We start from the raw sequence: 12,353 nt of genomic DNA, 5'->3' as shown, positions 1-12,353 counted from the left end.
ATTTGAAATGCAATTTTCAAACCTGGTCCCATGTTAATCGAACCTCATAGGCAGGAACTGGAAACTGAGTTGGGTTTCATAGGTTAATGGAAATTGAATCATCCTTTGAGACATTGTTACACACTTCCTGCCATGTTCGTTTCGATTCATTAAAGAAGTTATAAGGGTCACCACCAAGCTCTTCATGAAGAACAAATAATTTGTCACCTGCATGTCTCCAGGTTCTTGGTATGTGATATACCTCAAATTCCTTATTCTCTTATTAGTCTTCTTATTTGTAATACATGAATTATGAATTATGCATTAATGATGTCCTTCAGGTGGCAATGTAGGTTGGTTAATCGGGGTCAAAATGGGTAATTTGAGTGTGTATTGTGTATTGCGTAGGATTTGTCAACATAGGCAGGTTAGTTGGGGTCAAAGTGGGTAATTTTGAGTGACTATCAGGTAAGAGTGGTCAACTTAAGTAGGTTAGTCGGGGTCAAAGGGTAGCATGTCTAACCATACAAAATTACCATGTTTTGTATGTTGATATTCATGAATGTTAGGGTTTAAATTTTTTTTTTTTTTGACCTGTTTTAAAAATATATGTCTCTACCCTTTGAGAGAACACCCCTTTGTTCCTTGCCCAATAACAGTTATACTTGTATTGATTGTCAAATTTCGTGCTGTCGGTGTGGCAATGTAGCTGCCATTCTCGAGTTGGATGAGAACCTCAATAAGCAGGTCCGTGTATTTGAAGCAGCCCCACATGTCTAGACAGTTAGACATGGCCTCAATAAGCCCATGTCTAGACAGTAAGACCTCAAATATACGAAGTTTTTATATGGTAGTAAGTGTTGACACTTTAGACCAATTCACACAGACATTTCATAATTTACCTAATTATATTGAGTTATACTTTCATCTACATTCAATTACAGGTCTTCTTCATCACTGAAAGACAAGAAATAATGGGTACTAAATGTATTCATGGGTTCACCTTATGCACTCCTGATAATAATCTAAAGGGGCTTATTTTGGGATCTAACATGATTGGTGTATGTGAATCGATTCGTATATTATATAGAAGTTATGCAAATTAATTGTATGATTTGATGGTCGGGTATGATTTCATATAACTGGAACTTTTGTTTAATATGTTTACTGGTTTTTTTTTTTTTTTTTTTTGTTAAAGATGGAGACATAAAGTACTAAATGTCATTCTGTCCTTACATAGCCGATGAACAGAGGAGGTAAATTGATTTGGCTTTTGGTTCCTCATTGTTTTCTGTTACAGATTTTGAGCCAATTTACTGCTATTATTCATTAATTATTAATTGAAAAAAGTAATTGTTGCTGCTATTATTGAATTACTATGTTGCATAGACCAAGTATAAGGTGTTAGGCCATGGCGATGGGCATAAATGCATATTCAGTCTCGATCTTTGCCCCGTACTTGAAATGCCTGATGCACTTTTACTTCAAGTAAGATTCTACTGCTCTGTAGTTTCACCTTCTTATTTCTTTGTAACCTATAGGTTGCATAATGAGTGTGTTAGGCGGGCCGGGTGACTTGTGGTTCAGGTCAAAAGAAATTTATATTACTGGTCAAAATGGGTTGGGTCAGTTTGATTCAAAGGATCTCTTGCCAAAAATATTATATAGATATTATAGATATGTTTACCAAAATCATATCTTCGGTAGTACAATTTGATAATAATTTGATTCGGGAGGTTTTTTTAATTAGAAATATATCTTGAGTGATTTTTGACCCGTTTACCTGTTTTCTTTTAAGCTACATTTATGGACTCCTGATAGTATTAATCATCATCGATTAACTGTCCGAATCGTCGAATAAACGGTATGAATAATCATCGACTTGCAAGTATTTTTTTTTTTTTTTTTTTTTTTTTTTTTTATATATTAATCAATTCTTCTTCTTAATGATTTTGAGTAGTTATTATTATTATTTTTGTAATCAATTTTAGCTGTTTTTTTTTTCCTTTTTTTTTGGTAATCAATTTAAGTTGATTTTTATAAGCAATGTGCGTGTGTATACTAAGTCACAGGTATTACATATAGTTATCTGTGATACCCGCTTGAGAAATCCACGGGTACACAGGTCACGGGTATTACATATAGTTATCCATAATTAATTGCGGGTTTACTCGCGGTCGCGGGTCGTGGGTATCCATGGGCACGTATTAGTTATTATGTATTTATAAAAACTCTGGGTTTTCCCGTGGGTCATGGTATCCATTGGTCACAGGCACCATCAAAAAGCTAATACGTTAGTGGGTAGACGCGCTCTGACTGACAAATAAAATCATAACAAATACTACAACAACAACAACAACAAAACTCAATACCACAATGATTGGTGTATGGGGGAGGTGAGATGTACACAATTTTCCCATATCTGAGAATAAAGACAAGTCATTTCTCCACCCAGAATGAAAACACTCTCAAAAGTAGAGAAAGTAATCTCTCTCTCTATTCGACGGATAAAAAGATTGCTTCCAAGTGGACCTCCGGCCAAAAAGTATGAATTTTTTTTTTAAATGGAATAAAATTAAATAAAATTGAGACGCAATGAAAATTGTAGAATCAAATTTTCATGGATTTTAAAATCTGTCTGGAATTCAGGCTCTGAACGACAGTCAAGACGCCAATAAATCGACGCTTGCTGCTGACTCAAAAATAGAGCCAAAATCATAACAAATAGCATGTGTATTTAGTGTTAGTAATATCTTATCTTAATATTAGATTTTGTTGAGTATATATGTACTTAGATGTGGCAATATCGATCCATTTGTTGTTGTGAACACTCTGTTAGTTAGTTTCGCAATAGTGAGCTTTGTTGTGAAGTTTGCAACAACTATAGTAAACTAACGAGTACTAAACTAAGGAGTACCCGTGCAACGCACGGACTCTTAAATCTAGTGAATTATATAGATGTAAATTAAATATATGAAGTTAGACCTCTTTTTATGAAAAAGTACGGTAGCTCTTAATTTCTGTTTATATATTACTCATAGTTCCTATTTCAAACTTTGTAAGAGGTGTGTGTACCAGATGCCAACCAGAACATAATAACACCATAATCTCTAATTTACCAAAATCCACTTCCAACAAATTAAATATTAAAAAAATATGATAGTTGGGACAAATACTACTACACTATAACTACACATACCACCAAAAACCTAACTCTTCCTATCCTCCAAGTTAGACAAAAATTTCCCAACTAAACCAATCAACCAAAGTCTTAATCTCCCTACAAATTCCAAACAAAATCACTCAATCATTCAAGCTGTCGCACTAACTCGCGGTGCCACATTCTTGGTTGTTCCGTTAACACCCACACCCCGGTTTACACGCTCTCTCTGATTTCCATCATTACCACCACCACCACTTCGGTTGCCACCATAATCATTCCGTCCACCGCCTCTGTTGCCTCCATAATCATTCCGTCCACCGCCTCTATTGCCGCCATAATCATTCCGTCCACCACCAAATTCACCGCCACGATTAAAGCCTCGTCCACCGCCAACACTTCCACGGCCCCTCATACCCTCGTCCCTAAAACCACCACCCCTGCCACCTGGATATCTTCCAGGTCCACCTGTTACAGCGAAACATATGTTTAATATAAAAATTTTCAAAATTAAACTTCACATCAAACTGAATTCAAAATCGATTTTATAAATCAAAATCGGATTTATTAGGTCAATGTCGAGGTCAAATACAGTCAAAGTTGTGGTCAATTTACAACTTGAACATATCTAAAAAAAACTTGCCTCTACCGTTTGTGGACCGCTTCTCCTCAACAACAGCTTTACGTCCACCAATTAAGACAGGTGAAGCCTGATACATTACAAGAAACATGTCACAAACCATAGCATAAATAATCATGACAACAATTAACATAAAAATAGATTATTAATTAGAATTATATTGTTCTATTGTCTATTTAAACATATAAATGTTAAAAATTCGACTTATACATACATCAATTGCCTTTTGGGCTGCATCAGGAGTCTCAAACTCAACAAACCCAAAACAGAATCCCTGTTGCTGCCACATTAGTCCGTGAATATTAAATTTAAAATAAATATATATACAAATAAATAAATTGGGGCAATTTGGTTTTGAAGGGTGAATGCATACCCCAATGCTTCGAACTTGAATGCCGTTGGGCTTAATAGACCCAAACTTCTTGAGCTCATCACCCAACATAATAGGCGTAGCACTCATAGGAAGACCCTTGATGTAGATCGAATAACCTTCAGCTGTACAAAACAAAAGGTTTAAACAATTATTTGCATATAATAAATAAAACATAACCGAAACAGTTTTTTTTTCTTTGATTGGTCAACCAAGTAATATGAAGGAAAGAATAGTTTAAACAACAGTTGAAATGTGCCAAAGTCACAAAAAGGTGTATTTTATATTTTTAGACCTCCTTAAATATTTTATTTGGAAATAAAATACTTTTGAACTGATATATTATTCGAAAAAACACTGTAGACGGAACTAAAAAAAACAAAAATAAGGTTTTTGCAATCCAAAGTGACCCAACCTGATTCGACCCATACCAAAAAAAAAAAAAAAAAAAAAAAAACTACACATGTTGACCTATTAACCAAACCATAATTTTCCACCTCTACCTCTACATAATCCACATTGGAACCATATATCAAAAAAGGTGTTAGTATGAAATATCTCGATGTAGGCATACCTTCTTCCTCGTGAACACCGTTTTCAACAGCATTAACATTAGAAGCTGCGGCACCGGGAGCTGAGACAGTCGGTGAGACATTTTTCACATGCTGCTCTTGGTTCCTTAATTGAAGTTTCCTAGGAGCAGGTGCAGGTGATGAAAAAGGCACGCCATTCTGCTTCAGGTCCATCACCTTAAACAACAATGAAATTTACCATAAAAGTTGTCAAAAATCTACTTTAGTCAGTCAAAGTCATATTTATTAGTTCATAGTCTGTCAAATACAGTCAAAGTCAAAGTTGGTCAGCGAGCGACTTTTACAGCCTTGACAAGCTACATGGATCAACTTCTCAAAAGAGTTTATTGTGATGGTCAATTAACATTGCCACAAAGAAATAAAAGTGAAAATAAAATCACAAAGACTACTTACAATAGACGCATACGACTTCTTTGGTGTTTCCTCAGTTTTTGTGTCGGATTTCACAATTTCTTCTGTGTCCGATTTCGCAATTACTTGTGATACTTCCTCCTGCACTTCATTAATAACTTCGGGTACCAGCTCTTCCTCTTTCACAACGACCGCTTCAACCTTTTCTGATACAGCAACGGGTTCAGGAATATTGTTTACCACAACAGAAACACTTTCGGACACTGAAAATTTAAAAAAAAAAAAAAAAAAAAGTGTCAAGTAATTAAAATTTTAAAACATAAAAGCCAGATCCAGAAAAATTTATAAAAATGTATTGTCTAGTATCAAAAATATCATAAGTAAAACATATATGCTATGAAAAATTAAAATCAAGCAAATATTGTGATATATAACAGAGCAGAATAAGTGTCAAATCTAAACAAGACATATATGTTTACAAGTCTACCAAGAAAATTTTGTAAATCACTTTGACATTAATAACATAATGTTGGACTTATTTTAGTAGAACTTCAAAAAGTGAAACGTTTTGATGGTTGAGTATTTTAAATTTGTTCACATAAACACTCACTTGCAATGATACCAACTTTATTTTACTCTTGACTCTGATGCATGAATTATACACAAGCAAATAAAAGATCAATATATCAACTAACTTTATTTGACATTATGAAACTAAAAGATCAATATATCAACTAAATAAGTATTATATCAGTTTACCTTGTTCAGGATTGATAGGAGCTACAATCTCCTCAGTAGGAACAATGTTTTCTTCCTTAAGATTGGACTCTTCAATGTAACGGAACATATCGTTTAAGACAAAGTATCCTTTGTCTTGTGGTGCAAGAAAGAAAGATTGAGTGAACTTTCGAAGAACATTGTCTTTTCCAGTTAAGCAGCCAGTGACAAGGACAGTAACACCGCCATTCAAAGATTCTTGTGCGTCGACAGATTTGATCTCCGCCTTAAACTCATCATAATTAAGAGATAGTATTTTTGAATTAATCTCCTGCATATCAAAAAAACAGATCAGAACACTTCTATTTACTAAATTTTAGAGTAAGCAGATGAACTAAATAATGTAAAATTAACTTTTTAATTCTTAAACAAAAAATTTAATTATTATATCTTAAATATTTAAATGAGCACAGTCTTGCTACCCTTAAGCCGGCTCAGGCATTTATTAGAAAGAATTTCATAAACAACTTAACATAATTGTTACTGACATAAGCCTTTTTGTTAAACCTTTATATCAAATTAAAAACAAAGATAAGCATAGATAATAAAGGCCATACCTCCATGGTAGTAGTTATACTCATAGAACCGTCTTCTTCGGGCCGTCCAACTTTACTGATATCCTGATAAAACCGATGCACTACACCAGGAGATTGGTGTAGTATATGATAATATTGCTGAACAAACACATTACCAACCTATTTTACAACAAAACATATACACTAATCATGTTACCGTTTGAGTATATATATCAAAAAGCTCAAATCTCACAAAAAAATTATATACATTCTCCAATATACGATAACCAATACTAAATAGATTTTCTTTTTAACAGAAAACCACATTCTTTAACAACGTAAAAAAACAAATATGGTCTACACATCTGATTTGGCGCACAAAACAATATATTGAAAGCTAAAAAAAAAAATTAAACCGCCGCAAAATTTATTAAATTAGCATCTTCACAAATATCGCACAAGCAATCTCAAATATACATAAATAATTACGGAGTATAATTATTAAAAAAAAAATACATACAACTTGAGCTGATACAGGTTGCTGAGGTGTGGCTGCAGGAGCCGCCGCCATTGTTGATAATATCAAACCCTAAAGAAAATAAAACGCAAACATAATTAAAATCGAAAGCTAATAAGTGTATTGAAATCGAGCATAGCGTATATATATATATTAATACATATAAATAGCTAGATTGATGTGGATCCATTAAATTAAAAGAGAGTATATGTGAATCTTCTGTACCGGTAGAAAACTGAGATGAATGAGAACGAATATGGAGAAAGATTGAATATTTAATTCGTTTCTTCGATTATCATCAATCAATTATATATATAGAGAGAGCGTGTGGCTATGTATATTGTGAATTAGGGTTTGAGGGATCTTTGGAGAGGCGAAAACTAGCGCATGTACGTACAGGGTAGAGAGGTTTGGTTTTTTTTCTTTTTTTTTTTAATTTCAATAAATTATTAAATATTAATTATTAATTTTGATTATTATTATTATTATTATTATTATTATTATTATTATTATTATTATTATTATTATTATTATTATTATTATTATTATTATTATTATTATTATTATTATTACAATGCTAAACATAATCTTTAAGCATATTTAAGTTTAAAATTATATTAAATTATTTATAAAACATAAAAATAATTTTTTTTTTCTAATATGTTTTTTCCTTATATAATTTTGATATTAGTGTTATTAATGGCAACGGTTAATTATAAATATAAAATATTTAATTTATATATGAAACTAGTTTTATGAGCCCGTGTCTTGCACGAGATTTCTATAAATTAGTAGTCGATAACGTTAATATTAATACTTATCCAATGTATAATATAATTACAAAAAAGAAATCTTTTATTACTGAAAACATTTGTATCGAAAACATTAGTATTGAATACTAACGCATAGATTATGAGTCCGACCGTTGAAATCATTTTAACTTAAATTGACAAATGATCGATAAACAGCAAACATGAGTCCATAAAAAGTTGTTTTAAATTCGATAATTAAGAATAATATTTTATGTACATCTCTAATTGAATATGTTTTTAGTACAAACTATTATGTCAAAATCTCAAACGAAGCGGGGCAGACATATATCTAAATATATATGAAGATTATCAAATAATCATTTTAACTACAACTGACAAATATGTGCCCGTGTGTTTATATAATATTCTATAAATATTGTATTAATGTAACTTTTTAAATTTATGCGCAAACTTTAAATTAATTTTATATTATATAAATTGTTATCATTCAAAAATAATATTATAGTGTTAATAAAGAAATATTTAATTTATGATTTTTATTTCATTAATAAATATTGTAAATGGCTTTCAATATATGGCCATTTTATGAATATTATCAATATTTATAGTAAATCAATATATCGTTTAAAACATTATTATTTATGGCCATTTAAAAAAAATCATAATAATAAAATAATATATAATATTATTAATATAATTAACATTTATTGTAACTAAATATTAATATAATATTATATGTTAATATAAATATAATATGCGTAGTAATATTTTAGGTAATAAAAATTTGTATATTAATTACAATTAGGAAATCTAATCATTCAACGGAGTAATAGATGAAAATAACTGATAGATTGACACGTGACAGGAATAGAGGAAGAGTTGACACGTGTTGAGAATTAATCAAGAGTTGACACGTAGAATTATTGTCACGCGTTTTATATAATGTATAGAATAGATACATACTTAAACTAGCCTACCTTTATCATTTTTCTAGATATAATTATAATATAATATAAGTATAAATTATAATTATAATAATTATAATTATAATTTATTAATTTAATTTAAATTTAATAATATCTTTGCTTTTTTAAGTTAAAGCAAAAGCATAATTAGCAAATAAATTTAACCAAAAAATTACATGGCATAGTATACTCTTTTGGATTTAAAAGTCAACCATTCTTAGACCACACCGTATGGATACGTTACCGGTCGTTATAAGCCCATGTGGCATTCATTACCCGTTTGGTGCCATAGGCACCAATTCATTATAGGTTTTAGTTATAGGATTTCACCATGAATTTAACGGAAGAAAGAGGGATAGTTATAGTAATTTTGGGTCCCAGTGAGTTTTTATTATTGGACTTGATGCTTTATTGCTTGTACGTTGTATATTAAGAGGAGTATTGTTTTAGTCATGATAGGGAGTGTTTAGTTATGAGTTAGTTATATGATATTTGTGTTGATGTGGCGCTGATGTGGAAGGTTAAGAGGATGAATAGTTTAGTTACGATAGGGAGTGGCCTTAGAACCGTTAGATCAAAAGCAAATGATATATTTGCAAATAAACGATGCTTAACATAATCGAGGCTACCATCTGTTTTTTGCCTATACACATATGTACAGAGGCGGATTTAGAGTGTAACGAGGGGGGCGCCCACCCCCGGTGGATTTCGAAATTTTAGTGTAAAAATTTTGGATTTTTCGACTTTGCCCCCGGTGGATTTTTTTTTTTGCCCCAAAACCTATATATTTTGCCCCAAAATCTTCAAATTTTGTTCAAAAATCTCTAAATTTTGCCTCAGAACCTTCAAATTTTACCCACAAATTTTCAAATTTTGCCTAAAAGCTTCGATTTTTTGCCCCAAAAACTCCATATTTTACTCAAAAAATTGCTATGGTTTTAAAAAAAAATTCGCCCTCGGTGGAAAAAAATTCTGGATCCGCCACTGCATATGTAAACCAACTAATATGCAAATAAAATGTGTGTTAGTGTTTCAAAAATTCGATCAAATCCAAATCGTGGTTCAAAACCGTATTTTGTTTAAATAGCAAACCATCAATTCAAAAGACGAATAACAATCCATCCATGCACAATACGGTATCATTCTTAATTATTAATTTCTAGTTATTCAAATAATGGGTTTCTTAATTATTAATTTCTAGTCAATCCGATACTTTTTCTCTACTAGTATTTTCCATACCCAGATAGTAGTGATATTATTAGATGCGAACCAGCCAAATATAATAGATTTGCTAGTATACAACCAAGTCTTGAAACCTAGATGAGCTATGTAGCGTTTATATATCTACTTGATATATGAAGTTACGATTTGATGAACGTAGCCGAGTCAACCTTTTAGGTCATATTTATCAACTAAATCTTGTTTTTATTAATTACTTACTAGTTGGTCTGACTTAGTGAGTAAGTAATTAAACTAAAGTACAAGTCATATGAACCAATTTTCCAAAGATTAGTCCGAAGCTAAGGAGACTGGAGGTCCTAGTGAATACACTTTTTATTATATGTCTTTATCTTTATTATTTTATTCTTCAAAATCTTTTTTGCTCAAAAACCCTCAAAACACTAGTTTAACTATTAGTAACTAATCTATTGAATTGTCTGTTCTATGTAAAACAAACTTGACTTATCAACTATCTATTACTACATTGATTGGTACCAGTTGTCTGTGATGTGTGATAGTATTTAGTGGTTAGTCTTGTTTATAAATTTAAATGTTATTTATCACACATCAATTACATATGATACTTCAATAAGAAAATGTCTAAATTCAAAGGGTTTCAAAATCATTGGATAGAATATAATTATAATTTCAAAATTATGATGTTGAAAATATTAAATATTTACATGAACTACAAAAACACGACAGATTATAGCATAAAGTCTTAATAAATCACGTTTTTCTTACAGAAAATTAATGATGCACATATAGTCAATAAACAAGTCAACAACATCAACGCCCCAAACACCCTTGCTAATGACTTTGTTGAAACAACCCAACCCATTGTTATTTCGTCCCATAATTTTTTTTTCTTTATACACATTTATATCGACACTCGGTTATATCTTTTTTAAAACGCCTTTAATACAATAACGTGTTTACACACTTAACACTTTTATTACATGTCTCAAATCGTAATTTAATAAACTTAATTACATATTAAAAGACTATGATGTAATAACCGACAAAAGACCGAGCATGGTGATTGGGACAAACTACCCAATCCTTACGTAATCAAAAGCCAAGTCTTCTAGCATCAAAAGTTAAACCGCTACATCCCGTACTTACCCTTGCCGCCACCTTGCGAACCTATAAAAATAATGTCAACGTGAGGGTAAGCTAATGTTTAGTGAATGCAATAAATATACATATACGCATACACTTTACCTAACCGCATTCATGAACACAATATAATGCATGTACACACATATCAACGAACATCAAGCTAGCACCACCAATCATACAAACTAGCAACAATATCATTAGCATAATAATATAGAAATATTAAATCTAAGCATAACGACTCAACAACCATGGTTAACCATAAGCAACGAGAATGGTTCTTACAAGAGAACCATCGGTCGTTCGCAACATCCGTTAGTGACATGCTACACACAGTAATCACTAGCCCCAAGGTGGCATGCAACTCACAATAACCACGATAACATCATGACGACACGCAACTCACAATAACCGCCATAATATCAAAGACAGCATGCAACTCACACAACCACCGACTATCTTACATGGTGACATGATGTTCACAATAATCGCCATATAAACGATGAAGCATGCTACGCACAACTTGAGTAACATGCAACTCACAATAATCACTTTAGTGAGTCACAGGTTACGGAACCCCACTAAACCACATTAACACGACCCAACACAACTAGGTAAACTATATACGTACATGTATAAGTATTCCACTCACCTTATCGTCTTGAAGGTAAGTAATCCAAATCCGCGAACCGCCAATGTAACGCACCTATTACATCATCACAATAACACACAACACCATTAGGAAGAATTACAATCCGACCCAATTCACCACTTACTAAAAGTTTGACCCATTTGCACTTCCAAATGCAACCAGTGCCCAAACTAACCAATAATAACTAACGCGAGTGAAAATGGCCCTATAACACCAATTAAATGCAAACACAAGTGTCAACACTTTATTTTCTCCAAAAGTCAACTATAAACTCTAATTTTGATCCATTTCAAAATTAGTCTTCCAATTACACCCAAATGGATCCTACACTTCCATAATCACTAATACTAGTGATTATGCCCAATTTCATAAGCCCTAACATGGCCAAGTCGGTTTCCAACCCAAAACCCACCAACAACAACTCTAAACCCGATTACTAGTTCCAAATTTCCATTAAAGGACTAAATGGGTTTCCTCAAGTGTAGCGACCCGACAAAATTGTCATTGACGGCGCCGTCAATGACGATTTTATTGGGTCGCTACAGATGGTATCAGAGTGTTGGTTGTAGGGATTTAGAGTTCATTGGTGTCAATCCCGAGTCATAGGGTACATTAGTGAGTCTAGACTACAACCGGCATGTAGACTTGAAGTAGGACTTGCTTGACTACTTGTGCATTTATACTTGAACTCTTTCATTCGTATCTAACTCTTATTCCATCT

At 32.1% G+C, this 12,353-nt stretch overlaps 1 protein-coding gene across 1 annotated transcript; it reads right to left on the bottom strand.

Annotated features, from left to right (window-relative positions):
• Positions 1–3,086: 3,086 nt before the first annotated feature.
• On the bottom strand, positions 3,087–7,300 carry LOC139843217 (nuclear transport factor 2-like). Its single transcript, XM_071833283.1, has 10 exons — positions 7,128–7,300; positions 6,906–6,974; positions 6,428–6,565; positions 5,853–6,141; positions 5,136–5,356; positions 4,724–4,898; positions 4,153–4,274; positions 3,994–4,059; positions 3,783–3,849; positions 3,087–3,607 (listed from the first exon to the last, which is right to left on the bottom strand). Exons 2-10 carry the CDS (start codon positions 6,954–6,956, stop codon positions 3,291–3,293), a joined length of 1,446 nt encoding a protein of 481 aa, XP_071689384.1. The 5' UTR covers positions 6,957–6,974; positions 7,128–7,300; the 3' UTR covers positions 3,087–3,290.
• Positions 7,301–12,353: the final 5,053 nt, after the last annotated feature.

The sequence above is a fragment of the Rutidosis leptorrhynchoides genome, chromosome 4 (assembly GCF_046630445.1).
Source record: "Rutidosis leptorrhynchoides isolate AG116_Rl617_1_P2 chromosome 4, CSIRO_AGI_Rlap_v1, whole genome shotgun sequence".
Taxonomy (NCBI): domain Eukaryota; kingdom Viridiplantae; phylum Streptophyta; class Magnoliopsida; order Asterales; family Asteraceae; genus Rutidosis; species Rutidosis leptorrhynchoides.
The sequence above is the reverse complement of the archived record's forward strand: the minus strand, read 5'-3'. Positions and strand labels throughout refer to the sequence as shown.

What these genes read in the sequence shown, in the direction of transcription:
- LOC139843217 (XM_071833283.1), bottom strand. Translation starts at nt 6,956, where the DNA reads ATGGCGGCGGCTCCTGCAGCCACACCTCAGCAACCTGTATCAGCTCAA. An exon ending in CGGTGTTCACGAGGAAGAAG is followed by an intron (nt 4,275 to 4,723) that starts GTATGCCTACAT and finishes TGTTTTGTACAG; the next exon opens with CTGAAGGTTATTCGATCTAC. An exon ending in TTCAAGTTCGAAGCATTGGG is followed by an intron (nt 4,060 to 4,152) that starts GTATGCATTCAC and finishes CTAATGTGGCAG; the next exon opens with CAACAGGGATTCTGTTTTGG.